Source organism: Plecotus auritus (assembly GCF_963455305.1).
Source record: "Plecotus auritus genome assembly, chromosome: 6".
Taxonomy (NCBI): domain Eukaryota; kingdom Metazoa; phylum Chordata; class Mammalia; order Chiroptera; family Vespertilionidae; genus Plecotus; species Plecotus auritus.
Genome location: NC_137773.1, coordinates 168,005,458 through 168,031,047, shown reverse-complemented (window position 1 = coordinate 168,031,047; position 25,590 = coordinate 168,005,458). Strand labels below are relative to the sequence as shown.

Genomic DNA, 25,590 nt, shown 5'->3' with positions numbered 1-25,590 from the left:
TTACAGAGAGGAAGGGAGAGGGATAGAGAGCCAGAAACATCGATGAGAGAGAAACATCGATCAGCCGCCTCCTGCACACCCCCCACCGGGGATGTGCCCGCAACCACAGTACATGCCCTTGACCGGAATCGAACCTGGGACCCCTGAGTCCGCAGGCCAACGCTCTATCCACTGAGCCAAACCGGTTTCGGCATGTACCACAGCTTTTTTTTTTTTAAATATATTTTTATTGATATTTTACAGAGAGGAAGGGAGAGGGATAGAGAGCTAGAAACATCGATGAGAGAGAAACATCGACCAGCTGCCTCCTGCACACCCCCTACTGGGGATATGCCCACAACCAAGGTACGTGCCCTTGACCGGAATCGAACCCAAGACCCTTCAGTCCGCAGGCCGACACTCTATCCACTGAGCCAAACCGGTTTCGGCTGTACCACAGCTTTTTTATCCACTTATCTACGGACGGGCATTTGGGCTATTTCCAGATTTTAGCTATTGTAAATCATGCTGCTATGATCAGTGTGGAATTTCCACAAAAAAATTAAAAATGGAACTGCCAGGGATCCCACTTCTAGGAATATATCCTAAAAAGCCTGAAACACCAATCAGAAAAAACATATGCACCCCTATGTTCATGATATTTTTTACTCTGCAATATGTACCCCTTTTCAGTAAAAGAACAAAAATGGAGATAGGTGTGATGTCACCTAGTGACCAGGTTCAGGATTGCAGCTCTGAGAATCTCAGACCAGGGGGCTTAGCAAGGGGGAAGGGAAGTAGGTTGGAAACTTACTAGTAACTTTGTGGGCACAGCCAGTGTTTCTGGATTTTCACTTAACTGGAGCAATACTTCTGTATCCGTCACTTTTCTAGGATATAAAAGCACATTTTCTGGGATATCTAACCTTGAGATTGGAAGTCCAGCTCCACTCTAAACTGAGGATAAAGCTCCAACTGTGAGCATGTATTTCAAGTGATAGAGCTAGAGGGAACATAGAAACACACACACACACACACTCACACAGGCAATTCAGTTTTTTTAAAAATCGACTTTGTATGTATTGAAAACTTTGAAGACATGTCTGAGAGGTATTTGCTTCCTTCAAAAAGATACCTATATTCTCATTAGGAGAAACAATGAGAAATGACTTTTTACAATGCCAGCCTTGGCCCCGAGGCTCAGCCAGCCCCTACTGCTGTGTCCCAACAGTTAAAGGGCCATTAAGTCCCACCACATGCCATTTACCTGGGCAGGTTTTCGCACTCACCCTCAGAGATAGCTGTGAGGAAGGTATCATGAGTCCATCTTCACAGATGATGACGTCAGGCCCCTAGAACCCATGTCACTCTCCAGATGAGTGGCAGGATGGGAATGTGGTTCCATCCCTTGGCCTCCCTACAGGACACAGAGCAGCCTCCCTTTTAGAAGATGGGCTTCTGCTCAGTGTCTCCCGAAGCTAAAATCAGGTGTTGGCTGGGACTTAGTTATTACTATTATTATTTTTAAAATAGGTTTTTATTGATTTTTTAGAGAGAGAGGAATGGAGAGGGAGCGAGAGATAGAAACATCAATGATGAGAATCATTGATTGGCTGCCTCCTACAGGCCCCCCACAGGAGATCGAGCCCACAACCTGGGCATGTGCCCTTAACGGGCCTGGCCCCGCAATGCGCATAGGAATTTGTTCATAGTTTTTTTTTTAAACTATAGTCCGGCCCTCCAACGGTCTGAGGGACAGTGAACTGGCCCCCTGTTTAAAAAGTTTGAGGACCCCTGATAGAGTGTTGGCCTGCGTACTGAAGAGTTGCGGGTTCGATTCTGGTCAAGGGCCCATGCCTGGCTTGCAGGCTTGATCCCCGTAGTGGGTGTGCAGAAGGCAGCCGATCAGTGGTTCTCTCTCATCATTGATGTTTCTCCCTCTCTCTCCCTCTCCCTTCCTCTCTGAAATCAATAAAAATATATTAAAAAAAAGTTCGAGGCCTTCCTTCAAGTCCACATGATTGCGGCAGAATCCACTTCCTTGTGGTTGTAGGACTGGGGTCCGAGTTTCCTTGCTGACTGTCAGGCAGAGGCTGCTGTCAGCTTCTACATACACATTCCTTGTCATGGGGCCTCCTCTATCTTCAGAGTGGGGAGAATTTCTTGTGCATCAGATCTCTCTTGTACTTGAAATCTCTGACCTCTACATCTTTGACCTTTAAGGTTCAAATGGTTAGGTCAGGCCTATCTGGAAAATCTCCCGATTATCTTAAGGTCACCTGCTCTGGGACCTTAATTACATTCTCAGAGTCTCATCACAGCAGTCCTTGGATTAGTATTTGATTGAAGAACTGAGAGAAGGTGTGTGTATGCCAGGTGCTAGGAATCTAAGGGATTCTGCTTACCACTGTGAGTATTTGATGGGAAGAGAAAAGTAGGACTTTAATTTTCTTGTTAATTCTCACCCGAGAATATTTTTCCATTGATTTTTAGAGAGTGGAAGGGAGTGGGAGAGACACACAGAGAGAAACATCGATGTGAGAGAGAGAGAGACATGGATTGGTTGCTCTCGACCAAGCCGGGGATTGAGCCTGCAACCAAAGTAGGTGCCCTTGACCGGAATTGAACCCAGGACTCTTCTGTCTAAGGGCCAATGCTCTATCCTCTGAGCCAAACAGGCTAGGGCAGGCCTTTTAAATTTTTGTAAAGTGGAAGAAGGGCAGTTGTTATTGGGGAGATGGGGAAGGAGAATACCATAAGTAAGACAATACCTTGAGTACAGGTGCTTGGTCAAGGCAGTGCATTTTAGGAAAGCATGGGTATGAAAGTTGGGGATCGGGTATTGATTCATTTACCTCTCCATGCCCACATAAGTCTTTGTACCCCAGAGGTACACCTGTTCCATTACAAAGACTGCTGCATCTGTGATCACAGAGACACCTTGTTGCCTGGCAAATAGATTTGTCAAAGCAGCCAACGGAGCTGGCAGCCAGAGGGTAGGGGCTGGAGGGTGGAAACAGTGACAACAAAAAGACCCGGATTGGAGAGCAATTGCCACTTTTTTCTCCTGTCCCCAGACAGGCTTTTTTTCTGGAAGAATATTTTGTTTCCTCTCTAGGGAATAAAGAAATCTGAAGTCACAGCTTGCTGTTATCCTTACAGCTGTAACAGTTGCCTAGTAACCAGATTCCCCATCTCCTTGCTTGTTGCCAAGGAGAGGGGAGAAAGGTATAGAGGAGCGCACTTCTAAACCTCTTAAAAGCTATTGTCCTTCCCACTCCACAAAGTCCGTCTTGCTTCGGGGACTTTGGTGGATTGCCCAAGGCCAGCAGTTTAGGTTCTGCAAGCAGAGGGACCTTGGTCCCCTTGCCCCAGGCTGCTCAGGCAGGAAACTGGGAGGACGAGCACTCATGGGGACATCTCCTTATGGAAGGAACCATGACAATGCCCCCTTTTCCTTTTGGCCTGCCCTAGGACAAACAGAGGATGTGCAGATGCTCCTGCGTTTTGGGGCAGACCCAACCCTGGTAGACCGACAGTCCCGGACCCCCGTGGATGTCCTGAAGAGGAATAAGAACTTTAAAGCCATCGAGAAAATCAATAGTCACTTGGAAAAACTGGCTGCGTGTTCTAAGGACCTATCAGGTACAGCTTCCAGTGAATCAACTTTTTTTTGGGGGGGGGCAGGGGGGCGGTTAAAAACTGGTTCTGTGATATTAGATACAAATTGATTAATCTTTTTTTGGTATATGAAGATGGAAATGAGACTCCCAATCTTTGGAAAACTTGTTTGCTTTTTTTTGGAAGATAGAATGAAACAACTCTTATTTAGAGAGCATTTGCAACATTCTGGGAATTTCGCCAGGTTGTCCTTTAGATGCTATGGGGGATTTATTTTCTAATGCATGCACACAGTAAAAAAGAAAAAACAATCAGAAGGAATAGGAGATAACAAAAATCATTCCTACCCTTCAGAAACAGCCAGAGCCAACAATTTAAAATACATTCATGTTGCACTAAATTACACTATGCACTTACATATTAACTTCTATTCCTCTTTCTTTATCAGTTTGGGACAGCATCCATTGACTGACTACTGTATAAGATGAAGTGCAACAAGTCAGCCCCAATTGTTGAGTAATGTCTAGTAATGTTATTTGTGTCATTTACATTCTGTTCCTCAGCTCTAAGTTTTCTGTGCTGCATCTATAAATTGATTCTAAAACTGGAAAACCAGTAAATGGCATGGGCATGGTAGGATGATTTTGTAAATGTTACACTTTCTACAACAAGTAGCATACCTGGACCCATAGGAAAAAATTACCAAGTGTTCTGAAAACTTTGCTCTTTAAATATTGTAATAACTATGTATGGTGTTGGGTGGGTACTAGATATATTGGGAGATCACTTTGTAAGTTAAATAAATGTCTAACCACTGTGCTGTACACCTGAAACTAATAGAATATTGAATATCAATTGTAATTGAAAAATGAAAAAAAAATTTTAAGAGATGTGACACTCTTTAGGCATCGCAGTGTGTTTATTTTATTTTATTTTAAATATATTTTATTGATTTTAGAGAAGAAGGAAGAGGGAGAGAGAGATAGAAACATCAATGATGAGAGAGAATCATCGATCGGCTGCCTCCTGCACACCCCCCACTGGGGACCGAGCCCGCAACTCAGGTATGTGCCCCTGGCTTGAATCGAAACCGGGACCCTTCAGTCCACAGGCTGACGCTCCATCCACGGAGCCAAACCAGCTAGGGCAATCGCAGTGTGTTTAAACATACATATACATTATTGCACATGTGTGTGTATGCATGTGCACACACAGTATATGCTTTTTAGACTTTACTTAGGCTCTAGTCCCCATGTGTACATTATGCTGCGTTTAGTTTTGTTACTCACATATGATTTTTCTGGATCATGTTGTCTGTTTAGATTTCTCTCTTGTTCTGGTAGAGCAGTGGTCGGCAAACTCATTAGTCAACAGAGCCAAATATCAACAGTACAACGATTGAAATTTCTTTTGAGAGCCAAATTTTTTAAACTTTTTTCTAATGCCACTTCTTCAAAATAGACTCGCCCAGGCCGTGGTATTTTGTGGAAGAGCCACACTCAAGGGGCTAAAGAGCCGCATGTGGCTCGCGAGCCACGGTTTGCCGACCACTGTGCTAGAGCACCAACTCATACATTTTTTGTGGAGGGAGGAGACATGGGTAGTAGACTTACGGAATTTGGGAAGAGTCTTCATTTTATTCCTATTGGTTAATAATATGTCTGAATATAGGCATTGTATTTCATTGATTCCAAGTTACCCTTTCCCCCACATTTTAACATTTTCATAATTGGAATGTGTTTCATCATCACTGACATGTCTCTGTTTAATGGTATATTAAATTAAGAAATTGAAACTGTCTTTGCCAATGAATTTCCAAGTTTTAAAATAACAACAAAAAATGACTACCAGTTAATGGTAGAAAATGGTTGTTCTGTTTGCCAATTTATTGTTTATTAATTCTAATATTCTTATAATACTGTATATATATATATGTAATATTTAGTGTTACAGACTTCAGCATGTCATTCATTTTTATTTATTTTTAAAAATATTTTCAATTTCCTAGTACAACAGAATTTTTGAATATCTGCTGATCTTAAAAACATCTCATCTACTGAGACAGGGTCTCACTCTCCCTTCCTCTCTCTGCTCCTTCACCAACTAATTCTGGTCCAGTTTTTTTTTTTTTTTTTAAATATATTTTATTGATATTTCACAGAGAGGAAGGGAGAGGGATAGAGAGTTAGAAACATCGATGAGAGAGAAACATCGATCAGCTGCCTCCTGCACACCTCCCACTGAGGACGTGCCCGCAACCAAGGTACATGCCCTTGACCGGAATCGAACCCGGGACCCTTCAGTCCGCAGGCCGACGCTCTATCCACTGAGCCAAACCGGTTTCGGCTCTGGTCCAGTTTTGAACCAAGAGGAGAGACTCAGAATTGCAGCTGGTCCTTTTTTACTTATTAGGACTCAACTGCACTTGCTTGGCTGAAAAGCCCATTAGGAGGGATTGCCATCCCAGACCAGCCTTTGGGCTGATTGGGTAGTTTGTGATGGCAGTGGAGGCAGTCAAGCCTAAAGTCCCCAGTGGTCATTGGTAAACGTATTGGAGGTTTGATTACCTTAACATTTTACAGACCATCAACCAGGAAGGTTTCCTTGCTGCGCTACAGGAATATTGAACGACCATAGGAGAACACTGAGTGAAAAGAAAGCAAAAGGAACTGATACAACTCAGAAAAGAGCAGGATGACAATTACTAGGAAGAGCTAGCTAGTGATGGTGTCTGTGTATAGGGTGGCTTTTGCATCTGGGTGAGAAAACTCACTGAAGATTTCTGCTGTTCTCTAAACCAGAGCTTCCCGATGTGAATGTGCACACGAATCGCTGGGGAGCCTGTTAAAATGCAGATTTGCATTCAGCAGGTTCAGGGCAGGACCCAGGATTCTCACAAGCAGCCAGGGGAAGCCAGAGTCCACTTTGAGGAGCCAGGGTTCACTCCTGAGGAGTCAAGGTTATGTAACTGTCTTACCTGCCTTTCACCACCAGGTGGCGGCATGTCCTCCTTCTCTGGAAGCTCAGCTTTCCTTAGGACCTATTGAACAAGATTGATTGATCTTCTCTCACTAATGCAGGGCTTTTCAAGTGAGAACAGATCCAGCCCTCTGAAGCTTTTCTCTCTGGTCCCCTAGGGGGAGCCAGCTGCTTTCTTCTCTGTGCTGGTGCAGGCATCTCTGGCACAGCACTTGGAGGATACTGGAACCTTCTCTGTGTGTTGGTTTCCCTCAGACAAAGCCTGTGACTCAGAGGTTTCCCATCTTTGCATTCCTCAGCACCAAGACCGGCCCTGTATTCAGTAAATGCAGGGATGCAGTGCTTACTTAAATGTGTCCATGATATGTTTTTTCTTATTATAAAAGCAATATATTCTTTTTTAAAGGAAATTGACAAAATAGGAAAGGAAAACAAGCAAATACTAATTCTCTATAAACCAACCTCCATCTGCAAATTCATATATTTGTGACTTGGCTATTTAGTCTTATTTCATGCATTTATAGTTATATGTTTTTATATTTTTCTTTTATGAAAGGAGATGGTTGCACACATTTAAACTGATTAAAATGTGTGTAATAAAATGCACCAGTTTGTATGATAAATCTTACCAGTTGGTCTTTTTTAGCTTGAAAGAAAGGTTTCAGGCAAAAGCGAAATCTCTTTTTGAAATGATTTATTTCTGTTTTCTAATACTTCTGAGCACTGTTGCAATTTCAGAAGACCTTATTTAGTTTTAATTTTTTAAAATATATTTTTACTGATTTCAGAGAGGAAGGGAGAGGGAGAGCTAGATAGAAATATCAATGATGAGAGAGAATCACTGATCGGCTGCCTTCTGCACCTCCCCTACTGGGGGTCGAGCCTGCAACCAGACATGTGCCCTTGACCAGAATCGAATGGGACCCTTCAGTCCTCAGGCTGATGCTCTACCTACTGAGCCAAACCAGCTAGGGCCAGTTTTAATTTCAAATCTGCTAATATATATCCACTAAATGTGATCATTGAAGGAAGTTTGTAAAAATACGGTTTTATATAAAAACAAAAGTTTATTATAATCACAGTTTAGCATATTTTCACCCAGCCTTTCTGTTGTCGTTTAGTACTTACATAGTCACCTTTTTTTTTTTTTTTTTAAACCCAAAGGTATTTTTTCCATTGATCTTTAGAGAGAGGGGAAGGAGGGAGAGAGAGAGAAAAACATGAGACACATCCACTGGTTGCTTCCAGAAGGCATCCCCACCAGGGCCAGGGATTGAACCTGCAACTGTGGTACATGCCCTTGACTGGAAATCGAACCCACAACCCTTCAGTCCTCGGGCCTACGTTCTAACCACTGAGCCAAACCAGCTAGGGTCCCAAGAGAGTAAATGGAACTAAATAAGGCCTCTTGAGGTCCAGGCTCAGATCCGGCACAAAAACCACACCCACTGCATTCTACTGGTCATAACTGGTCATGGAGCCAGGCCAGCATCAGGGGTGGGGAGGGGAATAGGCTCCTCCTCTTGGTGGGGGGAGCTGCCAAGTTAATGGCAAAGCATGTGGGTACTGGGAGGGGTGCAGAATTGCAACTTTCCCACCTCCTGCAGCTGTGAGCTCTATTCGGACGCATCACCTGGTGCTGTTTTGCAGGACTGAGCCATGGCGAAGGACCCAGTAGTGAGAGCAACATTTTCCGGGAGGCCTCTGCGCAGCTGGTGAAGTACCTGAACTCAGGAAACCGGTTACTGCATAAAAACTTCCTGAAGCAAGATGTAGTCCAGAAGTTCTTGCGCCTCCTTTCTTCCCTGCAAGGTAATTTTTCTCACAAATTCAATTGTGTGAAAGGTGATTTATGCTCATTCAAACTTTTTGAGTATCTTTTAGAAATGGATTTAAAAATGTCATGATCTGCCCTAGCCTGTTTGGCTCAGTGGATGGAGCGTCAGCCTGTGGACTGAAGAGTCCTGGGTTCGATTCTGGTCAAGGGCATGTACCTAGGTTACAGACACTGCTCGGGGCGTGTATTGGGGGCAACCAATCGAGGTGTGTCTCTCGCATCGATGTTTCTCTCTCTCTGTCTCCCCCTCCCTTCCACTCTCTCTGAAAATCAATGAAATAATATCGTTGGGTGAGGATTAACAACAACAAAAAGGTAACGATCTACATGTAAAACAGCCCGCACAGAACATCAGTTATCTGTCAGTGAAAAGTCTATCATCCATCTGTGAACTTCAGTCCCTAAGTCCCATCCCTGAGGCAAACTCCATTATTAGTTTTTCATGCATCCTCCTAGAATTACTCTTTGCTTAGACTATCCTTTTAAAAATACCACAGATTGCCGAAACCGGTTTGGCTCAGTGGATAGAGCGTCGGCCTGCGGACTGAAGGGTCCCAGGTTCGATTCCGGTCGAGGGCATGTACCTTGGTTGCGGGCACATCCCCAGTGGGAGGTGTGCAGGAGGCAGCTGATCGATGTTTCTCTCTCATCGATGTTTCTAGCTCTCTATCCCTCTCCCTACCCCTCTCCCTTCCTCTCTCTGTGAAATATCAATAAAATATATTTAAAAAAAAATAAATAAAAATACCACAGATGTTTCTCTCTTCTATAGATATTGGCTAACATTGGGACATTCGGTTATTATAGAATGGAATGTTAATTTTTTTCATTATGGGAAAATCAGGGGAGGAAAAGAATTTTAGATGACAAACTTTAGGTAATCAGGGACAATCCAAAATTCTGCTCTCCTCCTAGACCAGGCTGTACTCACCTTAGGGCATTTCTGACCTTCCCAAGGAGCTTTGCGACAAAGGCACAAAGAGCATGCCAAGCCACACAGCTAGCAATGGCATGAGTAGAGGTGGGAGGTGGCTATGCCTCGGAATTCATTATTTGCTTATAGTTTCTCCAGGGCTTCAAACTACTGATCAGTAACATGTGTTAATTAGGCATATATGTGCTAAGTTGTGGTTGGGGACAGAAACCGTATGAACCTTTTTTTGGAGTATGGTGTGTTCTTATTTTTGAAAGAGATTCCTCCTGACCTGGTCTGTGACATTAATCGCGACTGCGCCAACACCTTCGTCAAGTTTTTACTGGAGAAACAGAAATGGCCCGAAGTGCTTCTGCTGCTGACCCGAAAAGTGAGCGGGGAGCCTCCGCTGGGAGACTGCCTCATCAAGGACTGCGACTTCTCGGGCCTCGACCTCTGTGCCATCATCCCCCCGCTCAGCACCTGGGACCAGCGCCGGGTACAGCTCCTGGGCCGCCTGGTAGACAGTGGAGGTGAGCATGCTGAGGTGCGGAGCTCCCCGCCTGTGGGAGCTCAGGCCGTTGCTGGCCTGGTGTTTTTCTCTTGATTCTGAAGGCTCCTTTAAGTCCTGCTCTTTCTCTTCCTCCATATCTCCTCATTTGGAAACAGTGAGGCCTGTCAGTGGGTGGTGCCCTTTAGGAAGTCTGCATTTCTGTGCATTACAGTTATGAGAAACCTCAGGTACGTGGAGGGAGTCCTTTGATCCACAGTGGTGACTTCCTCCTGACCTCTGGCTGGACCCTGCACGGCATATGCTGCGTGGGTCCTCTCAGCTCTGCGGCATTCTTTTGTAATCAACACATTGGGATTCAAGATGCTCATTTTTTAAAGAAACAGTGAGATAATTGGTTGGTGGAAGCACCTGCCACGTTAATCAGCACAATCGCACTTGGCTGGGTGGACGTCTGGAGTGTGTAGCCTCTTGCTGGACTGGGTTTTATTTTAAAACGAATTTGGAAATACCAACCTGCACTGGCAGCACCTCCCACCCCTACTCATGCCATTGCTAGCTGTGTGGCCTTGGCATGCTCTTTATGCCTCTGTCTGCTCCCTTATAAAAAGGGAATGTTAATAGTCCCTCTTCCTTAGGGATGTTTTGAATGTGAAGTGAGCTCACTCGGAAGGGCACCCTGGTTTTTCTGCTTGCTTGGCCGTTTAAGGGGAGTGGTGACACATTGGTCCTCACTCTCAAAGTGCCATACAAAGCCCCCAGGCATTGGCTGTACCCACAGGTTTCAGAAGGTGGATGGATGCCTCCTATAGTTTATTTCTTCAAATCTCTTCCCTTCATGGAGTGTTACTCCCTTAGCCCAGAAACTGTGGCTGTAATGGGATTCCAGTTTTATTCCCGAGTCACCGAGCACTTAGGGAGGCGCTTCCCTGGATCGGGTGCTTGGGCCCAAGGGCAGAGAGTGAGGGTGTGGCTGCTGGAGGCCTGGGCATTGCCGAGGGGAGGTGAGGACTGAGCTAAAGGAAGGGAGGTGGGGCTGAGAGGTGTCAGGGAAGATGGCAATTGACAGTAGATGAGCATCCTCTGGAAGAATCTTCATAGAAACAAAGGATGTTGGTAGTGGATCCCACATCCTGATCACGACTGTGCGGCAGGTATGGTGTCAGGCCAGCACCCGGTTTAGTTGTTTGCAGACCCTGTCTCTCCTTCCCAGCAGGGCCTATGCTGGGGTCCATATCCTGTTCTGGAACAGTAGGGGGAGCCAGAGAGCTGGTGGAGAAAAGGCCCACAGACAAGGCACTGGAAGGAACTGGGCTTTCACTCTGAGGGTCTGGGAAGCCTTTGCCTGCCAGGGGGTGGTAGCGGGCCTCACCAGTTAGGTGAGCATCAGCTCTTCCCTGGGAATAATGGCAGAGGTGGTCCTGCCTCCAGGTGCCCAGGCTGTACCTTGTCACGTGAATGCAGCTCACGAGGCCCTTCTCTGCCTCCTCCAGCATTGCCTGAGGGCCTCCAGGACAGCCAGGCGAGGCCGCTAGCCATGTGCCTACAACACCAGGACTTCGAGTTGGCTTTTCTGCTCCTGACCAAGGGTGCGGACCCCCGCAGCATTTCTCTCACAGAAGGCGACACACCTCTACATGCAGCTCTCCACATCTTTTTGGATGTCAATGGTAGGCCTCTGTTTTCAAACCAGTCTTTGCCTTGGGGAGGAGGCTGGATATTAGAACCGATGCTCTGTTTTTTCTGTTGGGAAAGCCAGTGATCTGGAAAAAGCCCCTTCCTTGGCAAGGCCTGCCCGCAGCTTGACGGGAAGGAGTGACCATCACGGTGGGTGGATTGAGGAGGATTCTTAAGTTTCAAATTTGGCTCCATAGCTAACAAATACTTTATTTACATGGTTTTCAAGGGTCCTGGAATAAAGGATCTTACTGGAATATCATGAGGTTATCTCAGGGTTTCTCACCCTTGGCGCTGTTGACATTTGTGCTGGGTAATTCTTTGCTGTGGGTGCTGCCCTGTGCTCTGTGGGATGCTTAGAATCCCTGGCCTCCACCACTTGATGCCAGTAGCATGTCCCAAATTGTGACCATCAAAAATGCCCCAGACCTTGTCACATGTCCATGGGCAGCAAATTTCCCCAGTTGGGAACCACCGGGTTGTCAAATACTTGGGGAAGTTAGGTGTTCTAAGACACCCCTGGCCAGCATCTCTCTTAAATCCAGGGGTCCCTGTTCCCCGGGAAGAGGGGCTCAGCACTCACAGAGTGTTGTTTGTGTCTTTCAGCTGACATCGGTTTTAACTTCCTCAACCACCTCTTGGATCTCTTCTGGTCCAACCCCGCCAAATTTGACTACCTCAACCCCAACACCCAGGACAGCAGCGGGAACACGCTGATGCACCTGCTCTTCCAGAGGGGCATGCTGAAGCGCATGAAGAAGCTGCTAGACCTGCTGGCCAAGTTTGACATCAACTTCAACCTGAAGAACAAAGAGGGCAAAGACGCACGGCACCGGATTAAGAAGAACGCCCCTCTGCTCTTGGCCTGGAACAAAGCTGTGGCGGAGAGCCGGCGGAAGAGCCGGCAGGACCTCGCTGCCCACCTGGGGAAGCTCCCAAAGTCTGCTGTCCCTGGTCAGACGGCTCAGCTCAAGTCCCAGCTCCCATCCGATTCGCTGCTGTGCGGTGACCCTGGCAGAACCCTGCCCGAAGGAGCCCTGGTTCCTGACAGCTGGGAGACTCTCTCGGACGCCCAGATGGCGAGGCAGGAGCCTGGAGTGGCCAGGCCCTGTTCTCAGAGGGACCGCCTTGTGCAGCACATCATGGATCTGATCGAGAAGGTTGAACTGGACATGTCCCTCCCGGAGGACTGTCCTCAGGACTCAAAGCCCCTGGAGATAGGAGCTGGCACAGAAACGAAGAGGGAGGAGCTCCAGCGAACCCTGGGAGTGGGGGGCTCTGACTGTGGTGGGAACAGCCCTGCTGTCCCTGAGGCAGGGGGTGAACACGCTCAGGCGGGCCTCGGGGCTTCACAGCTCATGCCCGCTGGTCACAGAGGTGGGGAGGACAACAGCGATCAGGACAGCTGTCAGGAGGTGGAGGCCTGCCTCCAGGACTTCGAGAACATGACCTGGGAGATCGAGTGTACCTCCGAGATGCTGAAGAAGCTGTCCAGTAAGGTGATGACCAAGGTCATGAAGAAGAAAATCATCCTAACCATCCATCAGCTGGGGAATGGCGAGTGGACGCAGGGCCTGCAGAAGCGGCTGAAGCACCTAAAAGGAAGCATCCAGCTCTTCGAGGCCAAGCTGGACAAAGGGGCCCGGATGCTGTGGGAGCTCGCCATCGACTTCTCCCCTCGATGCAGCGAGAACCCCGAGAAGATAATCACCACGGAGCGGAGCTCACACCCCATGGAGAAGTCGGGGCGGGTCTACACAGAAATCATCCGGATCTGGGACATCGTCCTAGATCACGGCAAGCTAACGGACTCCATCCGGGCCATCTGCAGCGCCTACAATCGAGGCCTATCTTGTATCTTGCGGAAGAAGCTGAGGGGCATCAACAAAGGCCAGGTGTCGGCCAACATGAGAATCCGAAAGCGGATACCCCGCTGCTACGTGGAGGACACGGAGGCGGAGAAGGGCAGGGTGCCCGTGGAGCCCCAGTACTTCCCCCCGGCCAGCGCGGTGCAGACAGAGTACAACGTCATGAAGTTCCACAGCTTCAGCACCAACATGGCCTTCAACATCCTCAATGACATGACGGCGACGGTGGAGTACCCCTTCCGGGTGGGCGAGCTCGAGTACGCCGTGATCCACCTCAACCCCCGGCCGCTGGAGCCCATCATCCTGATCGGGCGGAGCGGCACCGGCAAGACGACGTGCTGCTTGTACCGGCTCTGGAAGAAATTCCACATCTACTGGGAGAAAGCCGAGCAGGCGGGAAGCCCGCTGCTGGCCAAGCAGGTCTGGCTGAAGAGAAGGTTGGAAGTGGAACCCAAAAAGGAGGGTCCTGGTGGGGAGGAGAAGGAGGAGGACGAGGAAGAGGAAGGTTCCATAGAAGTGGAGACAGTGGACAGTATAGATGAGGAGCAGGAGAGCGGAGCCTGTGCAGGGACAGCCAGTGGGGACCCTGGGGGGCCCAGTCAGGTGGCAGAAGTATGTGCCCCAGAAGGTCCCCAGCAGCTGGAGCATTTACACCAGATCTTTGTGACCAAGAACCACGTGCTGTGCCAGGAGGTGCAGAGGAATTTCATTGAGCTTTCCAAGTCCGCCAAGGCCACCAGCCACTACAAACCCTTGGAACCCAATGTCCACAAACTCCAGGACCTGAGGGACGAGAACTTCCCTCTGTTCGTCACTTCCAAGCAGCTGCTCCTCCTGCTTGATGCTTCTCTGCCCAAACCATTTTTTCTGAGAAATGAAGATGGCAGCTTGAAGAGAACCATCGTTGGGTGGTCCACGCAGGAGGAGCTGACCATCCCCAACTGGCAGGAGGAGGAGGAGGAGGCTGAGGGGGATGGGGACAATGTCGAGGAGGATAAGGTTGCGGAAACACGTTCGTGTGACATTGACCCCCGGGTGTACGTGACATTTGAGGTGTTCACCAATGAAATATGGCCCAAAATGCACAAAGGGAAAACCTCATACAACCCTGCACTGATTTGGAAAGAAATAAAATCTTTTTTGAAGGGGTCTTTTGAGGCCCTCAACAGCCCCGAGGGGAGACTCACGGAAGAAGAGTATAAGAAATTAGGGAGGAAGCGGTCCCCCAATTTCAAGGAAGACCGGAGCGAGATCTACAACCTCTTTTGCCTATATCAGCAGATCAGGTCCCAGAAGGGCTATTTTGACGAAGAGGATGTTCTGTTCAACCTGTCCCGGAGGCTGTCGAAGCTCAAGGTGCTTCCATGGTCCATCCATGAGCTCTATGGCGACGAGATTCAAGACTTCACGCAGGCTGAGCTGGCACTGCTGATGAAATGCATCAATGACCCCAATGCCATGTTTCTCACCGGGGACACGGCCCAGAGCATCATGAAAGGCGTGGCCTTCCGCTTCAGTGATCTGCGCTCTCTGTTCCACTACGCCAGCAGAAGCACTGGGGACAAGCAATGTGCTGTCCGGAAGCCCAAGAAGATCCACCAGTTGTACCAGAACTACAGGTCTCATTCGGGTATGTCCAGAGCTTGGACTCACCTACGAGAGAGGTGCTTGGGAACTGGTCTTGGGCTGCTTTGGAAGCTGTGGCCTAGCTTTTTTTTTTTTTTTTTGTATTTTTATTGATTTCAGAGAGGGAGAGGGAGATAGAGATAGAAACATCAATGATAAGAGAGAATCGTTGATAGGCTGCCTCCTGCATGCCCCCTACAAGGGATTGAGCCTGCTGTGCCCAGACTGGGAATCGGACCATGACCTCCTGGTTCATAGGTTGACGTTCAACCACTGAGCTATGCCGGCTGGTCTTCTCATGATTTCTTTATATTGTGTACTTTTAATAAGTATTAGTAAAACTCTCATTTACTACTTGGTAACAGCAATGGACATATAAGCCCATTTCGTGGTCATCTACCAAGAACCTAGTGTTCTGTGTGGTGTTAGGCAAAGGGCACATGCACCTAAGACTAGTGGAGAGACCCAGGGTGATCTGCATGCAGTCCAGCTTCATGTACTCACAGGTGTTGACTGACACCTCGGACCTCGGAGTCCCTGTTTGTCACAGTGGGATTATCTGGCCTGTCTCACTGGGCAGTCGTGAGGATAAAATGGGGTGATTTCTGTGAATGTGCCTGTTGTGGTAGCATTCAGTCAGCATCACTGTCACTGTTACTTTAAGCTTAGACAAAAAATGGGACCCAGGGAGAAAGCTCTTTAGAAAACCTTTTCTCCAGCTCTGACAATGTCTCTTGGTATAGCCCTCTCTCAGCTGGCTATAAACCTGGTGGAAAAGGGCGATGGAGGCCTTGGTTGCAGCCTCAGCTGACCTCCAGCGCTGCTGTTACCATGGCAACGTTGTCTCCAGTGCTCTAAGCACCAATGAGAGGGGACAGGATAAGTCTTGTTTCCTTACCATCTATACTAGCCCCTGATATTCGCATTCTAACAACTCTCATTGTTCAGATTACATTTCTGCCTTGATTCTTCTTTAAGAGGTAATTTTCTCTAATATGAATGTAGGTCAGGAATGAGATCTGGCAAAACCTCTGCCTTCATCCACTGTGCCTGGAGTAATAACAGCTCAGGGCCAAAGTGATCATCTAATGAGAACTGGAGATTGGCTTGCAATTACATGTATTATCAGGACCAGTACTGCTTCTCAGGAAAAAGCTCCTACACAAAACCCCCAAATGCAGCCATTTTGTCTTGTTGCTCAATATTGGACATGTATTTTCTGTTTTATCCCAGGAATCCTCAATCTGGCCTCAGGAGTAGTGGATTTACTTCAGTTCTATTTCCCAGAATCTTTTGATCGCCTTCCAAGGGATTCTGGCCTCTTTGATGGTCCCAAACCAACAGTCCTGGAGTCTTGTAGTGTAAGCGACTTAGCAATTTTGCTCCGAGGGAACAAGAGGAAAACCCAGCCCATTGAATTTGGGGCCCACCAGGTGAGCTTCTTGGGATTGTTTTGAAATAAAAGGCAGTTTGCAAATGAAAAAAAGGTTGAGAGGCTAAACTATTCTACAAGGTAGAATTCAATAGACCTTCTCCCAGAATGGGTAAATTTCAGAGATGGGTGAGTGACTAATTGTTACTAATATTTCCACTAGCCTGGATGACCAAGTCCATGCTGGCTACTTCTTAATCACATTACCTGCCTCCTATAGCAAAGGACTGAGGTTAAGCTGATTTTTCTTTGTAGAATTTGATGTTTTTTCCCTCCTGTCTCCCTTTTCTTTTTCTAGGTGATCCTTGTAGCCAATGAAATGGCAAAGGAGAAAATTCCAGAAGAACTGGGGTTAGCACTTGTGCTAACAGTTTATGAAGCAAAAGGCTTAGAATTTGACGATGTCCTCCTTTACAACTTCTTTACTGATTCCGAGGTATGTCATACTGACTTCTTTTCATACAACGCATGTGTATGTGTGAGTTACCCTGCCACTCGGGAAAAGAGAATTTGGAGCTGAGTAGAAGAGTTTGCCAAAGATGCCTGTTTCTGTTTTGGAGTATCATCCATTTAGTGTGGGGCTTGGAGTGTTTGATGTGGGTTTTGACAATGGCTATGAGTTGTTTCACAGTATGGTATGGGCTGGTTCTCCCCGTGCCCGGCCCTTTCTTATTTTCTTGTATTCATCTTCTTCTAAATGCCTGGTACCCAAGTGCCAGCTTCCAGTTTTCACTAGCTACTGTTATCCTTGACTCCCAAGGATGCTCAAGTTGGAGTGAGCTCTAAGGAGAGCCTTACAAGTGAAGGCAAGGGTAGCAGTGTCCACCCAATGAGGACAGAACTGGGCAAGGTCAGTCCATAGAGAGAGACAACTCCAGGAAGACAAATGAGGCTTGGTTCCTGCCCATTGGATCAGGTAATGCGGGGGATGAGAACAGCCGCCTGCCTGGGGGCTCCCTTCTGGCATGGCTTCGCCACCACTGCTTGCCACCCATGCAGACAATGGCAGCAAGAGTGTCCCCAGATTGACCCCCAGTGACCTCTGTGCAGCTCATTGCTTTGACCTGATGGTCTTTCTCAGTGTATTATGGGTAAAGCCACTAACTCAAGACCACTGTCCTTGGTTTTCTAGCCACTGATTTCTCTTCACCACTGTCTTCGGTGGGGACTCAGGTTGGCTGCTGACTGTGCTGTGGGTCTCCTTTGGGGACTTAGCTGGCTGTGCCCTGGTCCCTGTTGCAGACTTCCACTACACATGGCGCATGCTCGGAAGGGCTGTTTCCATAGCCAATTCAGGAGCACTGTTAGCTTTTACACTTTAAAATCTGCCCCAGAATTGACCCTTTACATGGAATCCTTACTCTTTTTGTGATCTTTGAAAAAATGTCATGTTTGACTTGATAATACCTATAACTAAGGTTGCTATGGGTACTTTACAGTTTGTGAAATACCTTTTGAATGCATTACCTCACTTTATCTCCCACCAGCCCTCTGAGGTTATATTTTTATTACCCTCATTCTGCAGATAAGGCTGAGTGTCATGGAAATAAGTCAATTGCCTATAGTGATAACATAAGTGGCAGAGCCTAGACATGAACTCAGATTCTTTGAGTTCTAAATTTCACTGTACTCCCTTCCTTTTAAAGCTCTGCATGCAAATCAGCTTCCAGAACCTTCCACAATGAGTGTATCTTTGCCATACCTTAAGTGCATTCCTTTTCTGTTGAGTTTTGCTAATAAAATCAGATGCACTCGCGTTAACTCTGGAGCCATTTTAATCTCTGAGGACTAACTTTTTTTTCTCATAATACATCCATTGGTCATGGTTGGACTGAGGCTCTCCTAAAGAGGAAGGGGTAAGAGTTTGTTGTTCCTGTCCTTTATTAAGTGCCAGTTGTGTGCTTGTGCCAGTAAGAAGCTCAAGGAGCTCTGGACTTATGGATCTGTAGCTTGTGGTCGCCTCTGTTTGTGAAAGAAAAACCCAGTGATTGTCTCACTTTGATCCTGGAAATGGCAAAGGCCCCGCGATACCTTGACCCTATGCTCCCACCAGTGGCTCAGTGAGTTGCACTAAATTAAAACAATCACAAGTGGAATCTTTTGGTAACATCCACTTCCTCCTCTGTGCACAGTAAGACTTATAGAAAGACCTCTGATGTGCTTCCCAAGGTAGCAGGCAATGTAATTCTGCATTCCCAGTATAGAGCACACCCTTTGTCACTGACAACCTCAAGACCCCAAAGTGTGCATCAGCACGTGAGAGGAAATGCTTTAATCAAAGCAGAGGAAAGACAGGGATCACATAAGTCCCAAGTCACCTGCGGGCTGGCTGCTCAAGTGGGATTTCTTTCGGGGTGACTGGCAGAAGGCTGTTGAAGAGTAATTGCTATTTGAGATGGGGGACTGTGGAGGGCTCCTCTCCATCCCTGGCTTCTTCTTCCACCCATCCTGGCTTATGTTTCTGGCAGGCACTCCCTTTGCAGAATCTGCCACTTGGGTGAGCATGGGTATGTGCGCATGTGTGCGTGCATGTATGAGGGGGTACTTACTGCCCTGGTTTGTGAGTCTTCTCTCTAGAGGATTTACTGTTACCTGTTTAACCACAGGTCATCAGGGCCATCTCCTGAGATGGGGAAGGAACCAGGGAATGTTACACCAAGTCCTTCTTCTGTAGGATTTTGCCTCAGTTTGGGGAGGGGCAGTCATTCTCCCAGTCACCCTGAAACTCTCCTCCTGTGGGGACTTGGAAGGGTGCCTGCCATTTATATTCTGCCCCAGTGGGGAGTCCTTTCCTTCACACTCATGTGCAAATAGGACAGGAAGGACTTTTATAGCCACAACCTTTGTGGGTTGCAGGTTCCACAATGGAATGGTAGGCTTGCAGTAGAAACAGAGCCCTGTTCCTTCGCAATGATGAGTCCCAGTAGGAGCTGGGAGATTTAAAGGCTTCTTGCTTTATTGCCAGAAGTGGTGCAGGCCTGTGGTCTTGTGTCTTTGTGCACAAATGCACGGACTCACTCCTAAAAGGCTTTGTCTCGAAAGTCGAATGTGTTTTATTCATGGAAACAGTTGTTAGGTGCCATGCGAGCAGCTTTTCTTCCCATTCAGTGGTTCTAAAATACACTGTGCTTCACCAGCCCTTCCAAGGCCAGCCAGTCTGCACCTCATGCTGTCTGCTGGGAGGTCCTCCCAAATGTCAAGCATATATGTCTTTTGCCTGATTTCCTTCGCAGACAATTCGGTTGTGTAAACAGCTTTACAGAGAGGACAGTCATAATATGCCCTGAGATGTTTTTGTAACTTCCAGCTACTTAAATGATTACATGACTCAGATCTCTTTTCAGAACCTGGTGATTAATTCCATAATTGGTTACTAGCATAACATTCTTATTTAAGAGATAGTGTTTAAAGCACTTAACCTGAAGTTTATATAGTTTAAGTTATGAAGTAACTGACAAGAGGCAATGAGCGGTATCCACTTCATTTTACCTTGAAGAGATACACAGGTGGCAAGAAGCACCACTTAGGAATAGAAAAGTAAAGTCTAGGAGAGTTAACAAGCTACTCTCACAAGTCATAGTACAGTATGAAATCTGAAATTTCATAGGAATTCTGGCATCTAAATACTGCTTGTGACCTGTGTCCTGCACACAGGGTCTGCAAACCATGCCCCCAGGGCCCAAATCCAGCCCACTGACATTTTCAAATGGCCTGTGGGCTAGAATGGTTTACATATTTTAAAATGGTAAGAAAAAACAATGAAAAGGAAAGTAACATTACGTGGCACATGAAAATTATATTAAATTCAATTTTAGTTTTAAAAAATACATTTTATTAGAAAACACCATGCCCATCTATTTACATATTGACCATGGCTGCTTTGGTACTGTAGTAGCAGAGTTGAGGAGTAGCAAGAGAGACCATAGGGCTCACAAAGCCAAAAATATTTATTATCTGACCCTTTAGAGAGAAAAAATTGCCCACTCATAGTCTACAGAGTCAGTATGGTTTGAGTTTACATAAAGGGGAAAACTGGCTAAAATATTGAACTCTTTATCAGCCATAGTATTAGATACTCAACATTAATGATCTGCTTTTATTTTCCCAACAAACTTGGGTAGTTCTAGCATTCTCATTTTATAGAGCAGGAGAATGAGATCCAGAAGAGACAGTTTGTCCAAGATCATGTAGCTAATAAGTGAAAGGACTGAGATATGAATTTGTTCTGTCTGAGCTCAGAGTTTACCTTGAACCATGTACCCCACAGCTCTGGAATAGTCTTCCATCTTCAGTGAATAACGTAGTTAGAAAATGCTGCCTCGTGTATTTTAGCAGCTGACCTTAAGTGGCATCTTTTAAACATGTGAAAAGAGGCGAGGACACTGGGCTCCTTTCTCCATGCTGCCTGTCGAAATTCTTCCAACAAGAACTTCTTGGGCCCTTGGCATTCCTCTGGAAGTGGACACAAGTGCCTGGCTTCCCAGCTGTCCTGACCACATCTGGGGGAGATTTCCTGGAAGCTTCCCTGACCCCTGCCTGCGCAACCTGAAACCCATCCCATCATTTGGAGGCCATAGGATGGCCCCCTCCTCCCAGCTGGGGCTGATGGTCTGGCCTCCAGGCCAGGAAAAGGGGGGCTCAATTCTCCAGGAGGCTCGGGGAGGCTCTGTGTAGAGTTGGAAAGCATATTCTGTTGGTCTTTAATCTGTCCTTCTTGTTCAGGCTTACAAGGAATGGAAGATCATTTCCTCGTTTACACCTTCGTCACCCGACTCCAGGGAGGCAAGTGGGCCGCTGATTGACGTGCCCCTGGACAAACCCAGCTCCTCTCAGGGTCGCGCTCTCATGGTGAATCCAGAAATGTACAAGGTGATTTTCTGCCATTTGTCCACATGGGTATTTGACAGGGAGCCAGTGACCAAGGCCAGGACGAGAAGATGAGATTGAAGATGGACGCTTGCTTTTGGCTCTTCCCAGACATCAGTCCTGGGGAGTGGAGGCAGGCGGGAGAGCTGCAGGGATACCTGTGTCCGAAAACTCACTGGTCTCAGCAGAACTGGGCCTGATGGGTGGGCACTGTGAGAAAGTGGAGGGGGTGGTTGTACTTTCTGTTCCCCTCAGGAACTGTTCAGAAATTTTGATGTTACTGATGGGAACTCAGAAGTGAAGACCAGAATCCTAGTTAGTGGAGGCTGTTGTTCAGCAGCCTTGACTGTTAAGGAGCCCGGCTTTCCTTGCCCTTCACATTTCAGCTATGTCATTGAGGCAAAGCTGAAAAGTCCCGTGGCATTCTCCACTGAGGGGTAATGGGGAACTTAAAAAAGTGAGGGTGACATCACTGAAAATTGAACCAGCAAAACCAAAAACTACTTTCTCCTAAAGTACAATCCTAGTTTTATGTCTCAAAGTATAAAGCAAACAAAATAGCAGTTATCAGGTTATTTCTGTAAATGCCTCGAAGGCTCTGTGGAAATAGAAGTTAAATCCCCTGAGTTTTGCAAACTTCTAGGTAGCCACTAATCTGTTGTTGTCTTGAAAGATGCGCTATTTAATCAAGTAGGTCATCCCTGGTCCAAGTCATAATCACCTTACAGCTACAGTGCTCAGTCATGGGGTTGGTCATGGGTAATTTAGTACTTGCGATGGTTATAATAGAAGTGTAAGACTGATTTAATTTTAAAAAATAAGTTACAGTCATTGTGTAAGATATAACCATTGGGGTAAACAGAATAGGAGGTACTGGTATATGGGACCTCTCTGTACTATCTTTTTCTTAAAAATATATTTTTACTGATTTCAGAGAGGGAGGAAGAGGGAGAGAGAGAGAGAGATAGAAACATCAATGATGAAAATCATTGATCGGCTGCCTCCTGCATGCCCCCTACCAAGGATTGAGCCTGCAATCTGGGCATGTGCCCTGCCTGGGAAGTGAAGCATAACCTCTTGGTTCATAGGTTGATGCTCAACCACTGAACCACACCGGTAGGGCTCTCTGTACTATCTTTGTAACTTCCTATGAATTTATAATTTATTTTGAAAGATGAAACTACCACATATTCAAGGGAGGTGCTGAACTAATGGTTTATTCCCTGCTGGAGCTGTGCTGATCAGTGCTGAGGCCACAGTGAGCTCCTCATTCTTCATGGCCTTGCTGGACTTCTCTCTAATTTACTTCCTGTATTTCTCCAGAATCAGAGTAAGCCAACTGAAGTGTGTCACTTTGTAGCTCTAGACACAAGGCTCACGGTCTCTGTCCTTATCCCACCTTTAGCTCCTCAACGGAGAGCTGAAGCAGCTGTACACAGCCATCACCCGGGCTCGCGCCAACCTCTGGATCTTCGATGAAAACCCGGAGAAGCGGGCTCCTGCTTTCAAATATTTCATTCGAAGAAATTTTGTCGAAGTTGTGAAGACAGATGAAAATAAAGGTAAGATTTCATTAACATTTTCTGTCTGTGGGATAGGAAGTGTGTTACTCCCACTTGTTCTTACCATCAGGTATAAAGGGCATAGATTTTGAGATCTCTCTATTTATTTACTGGTAAGGTGTGCTAATGGGATTGGGAGGGTTAACTCTTTTACGGAAGATATTTTATTTGTCCTTCACTAGTGAGGGCCATGGTTAAGGGTTAGAGGAGATAGGCTCTGTTGGGAGAATACAAATTGCTGTGGGCTTTTGGATAGCTGATTGGCAATATCTATAAAAATAAAGAATGAGCATAGCTTCTGACCCAGTAATTCCACTCTAGGAATCTATCCTAGAATATTCTTGTATAAAATCTCCAAGATACATGAACAAGAGTGCTCATCACAGCCCTGTTTGTAATGATAAGAAGCTAAAAACGACCTATGTGTCCCCCAGTGTGAAACAGTTCACAGTGGCTCCTATGGTGCCAGGAGGACTGGTGGGTGTGGAGATGTGGGCACCTCTTCTCAACTTTATGTCCTTCCAGGCTGCTTGCAGTGGGTTTTTTTTTTTTTTTTTTAAGGAAAAACATTTTCATAATTTACAAAGACTAGTTAATTAAAAAGTGGAGTGAAGGTCTCCTAATAGGATAACTCGGGAGAAATAATCAGCCCTGCATAAAGGAGAAAATAGTGGTCTTTCTTGTGGGTTAGCGGTTGAGTTGGCTCATCCAGGTCTTAGTTAATTTCTCCAAGGACAGGGCCAAGTGCTGGACAGAGGTGTTTGCTGGCTTCCTGAGCATGTTTCAACCAGTTGTATGGAGGCTATTTCTGGTTACAGCCAATGGCTCAGTTGGGAACGAAGGATTAGACGTTCTATTCGTGGGCCCTGACTATTGGGGTGTAGTGGGAAGAGTCAAAGGCTTGGGTTAACCTAGCATCTCATTAGCGTTCTCCACCTGTGTAGTCCATGACCTTGTTCAGGTCCCACTTTCTCTCCCTCAACTGAAAGGAAAATGAGTAGGTTGGCCTACTGTGGGTGTCCTTAATCTTTCCTGCATGCCGTTTATTGTCAAAATCTGTTCAGGCATCCCATTATAAGAGATCATCAAGATAGCCATTTTACAAATTTAAAAATTCAAAATGAAAAAGGATTACAATTTATTATGTCTTGGTAGCATTAAAAATACAAGGAAATGCCCTGGTTGGTTTGGCTCAGTGGATGGAGTGTCGGCCCACAGACTGAAGGGTCCCGGGTGCAATTCCAGTCAAGGGCATGTACCTAGGTTGCAGGCTTGATCCCCAGCCCAGTCGGGGCATGTGTGGGAGACAACCAATTGATGTGTCTCTCTCACATTGATGTTTCTCACTCTCTCTGTCTCTCCCACTCCCTTCCACTCTCTCTGAAAATCAATGGAAAAAAATCAATAGAAATAAAGGATTACCCCCCCCCCCCAAAAAAAAAAGAAGAAAGAAAGAATACAAGAAAAGTACAGTCCTAATTGTGTTATAAATAGCACATGGTCAAGTCTTCGAGAACATCTGTTCCCACTGTGCCAGGGAGCTGGGGATGAGTGTAGTGACTGTGATTTGGGTTTCTTCAACACGGTGCGGCGGCGTTCACTGGCCTTCTGCAGAGAAACTGCAGCGCTTGGCTGTGAGGTTAAATGTCACCAGGGCACTGGTGGTGCACACTGAGTCAGAACAGGATGCTGCGAAGTCATCTTTGCACACGGTGCTGTAGGGACAGCAGAGGACCCGCAGGGACGGGGTCAGGCTACAAGGCCTAAGGCATGGTTTTGCACCTTCTAAACAAAGCTGGCATGACTGCCTGGCTCCCCGGTTGACATCCATTGCCTTGGGTATCTCTGACCCCTTCAGCTCAGATTTGGCTGTCTGTGTTGTCCTGGTAGTCACTGTCATCATGTGCTTGATGAAGCTGTGGCTCAGACCCGCAGAAGGCTGCCCACTCCTGGTGTCGCTCGGGGGGTGGAGGGTGGGGGAGCGATACTGTCACCAGCAGGCTAGTGAGGCTAACAGGTGGGTCTGACAGCGGGTGGTTATAACAGTCTGTGTTCACCAAGGGAGTGTCATATTGCTCACTATGAGTGCAAAGTCTGCACATTTGGGAACACTGAAATCCCATCACCTTGTCCCTTGCTCAAGTCTCGACATGTGAGTTTGCTAAGAGGTACATGGCTTTGGATTTTCAAGGAGGAATTAGAATTGCTACCTGTCTTCTAATCCATAGTCATAGAAAAGGAAGGTAGAGCTGACCAAGTTCAAAAACCAAAAAATATCTTTTCTCACCGCCATACCCTCCTTCTGAAACCCATAACAGCCTGGCCTGGTAAGCTATAATATATCTTTAAATGAATGCTAGAAAGACAACACAGATGTATTCTTTTGCTAGGGATGCCATAATAAAATATCACAGACTAGGTGGTTTATACGACAGAAACTTATTTTCTCACAGTTCCCGAGGTTAGAAGTCCCAGTTCAAGCTGTCAGCAGGTTTGGCTTCTTCTGAGGCCTCTCTTTCTGGCTTCTAGGTGGCCTTTCCTGTGTGCGAACCCCTGGCGTCAATCTCCTTTTCTTATAAGGACACCGTCAATCTCCCTTTCTTATGAGGACACCGTCAATCTCCTTTTCTTATAAGGACACCGTCAATCTCCTTTTCTTATAAGGACACCATCAATCTCCCTTTCTTATAAGGACACCGTCAATCTCCTTTTCTTATAA

At 46.6% G+C, this 25,590-nt stretch overlaps 1 protein-coding gene across 1 annotated transcript in view; it reads left to right on the top strand.

Moving 5' to 3' along the window:
- The window catches only part of TRANK1 (tetratricopeptide repeat and ankyrin repeat containing 1), an 87,706-nt gene that overhangs the window by 42,322 nt on the left and 19,794 nt on the right, over positions 1-25,590 (top strand). The window contains exons 10-18 of the mRNA XM_080674234.1: positions 3,454-3,624; positions 8,230-8,391; positions 9,608-9,862; positions 11,334-11,510; positions 12,124-15,015; positions 16,245-16,444; positions 16,742-16,879; positions 21,166-21,312; positions 22,715-22,871. Of these exons, the coding sequence (XP_080530360.1) occupies positions 3,454-3,624; positions 8,230-8,391; positions 9,608-9,862; positions 11,334-11,510; positions 12,124-15,015; positions 16,245-16,444; positions 16,742-16,879; positions 21,166-21,312; positions 22,715-22,871 (4,299 nt within the window). The remainder of the gene's footprint in view (positions 1-3,453; positions 3,625-8,229; positions 8,392-9,607; positions 9,863-11,333; positions 11,511-12,123; positions 15,016-16,244; positions 16,445-16,741; positions 16,880-21,165; positions 21,313-22,714; positions 22,872-25,590) is intronic.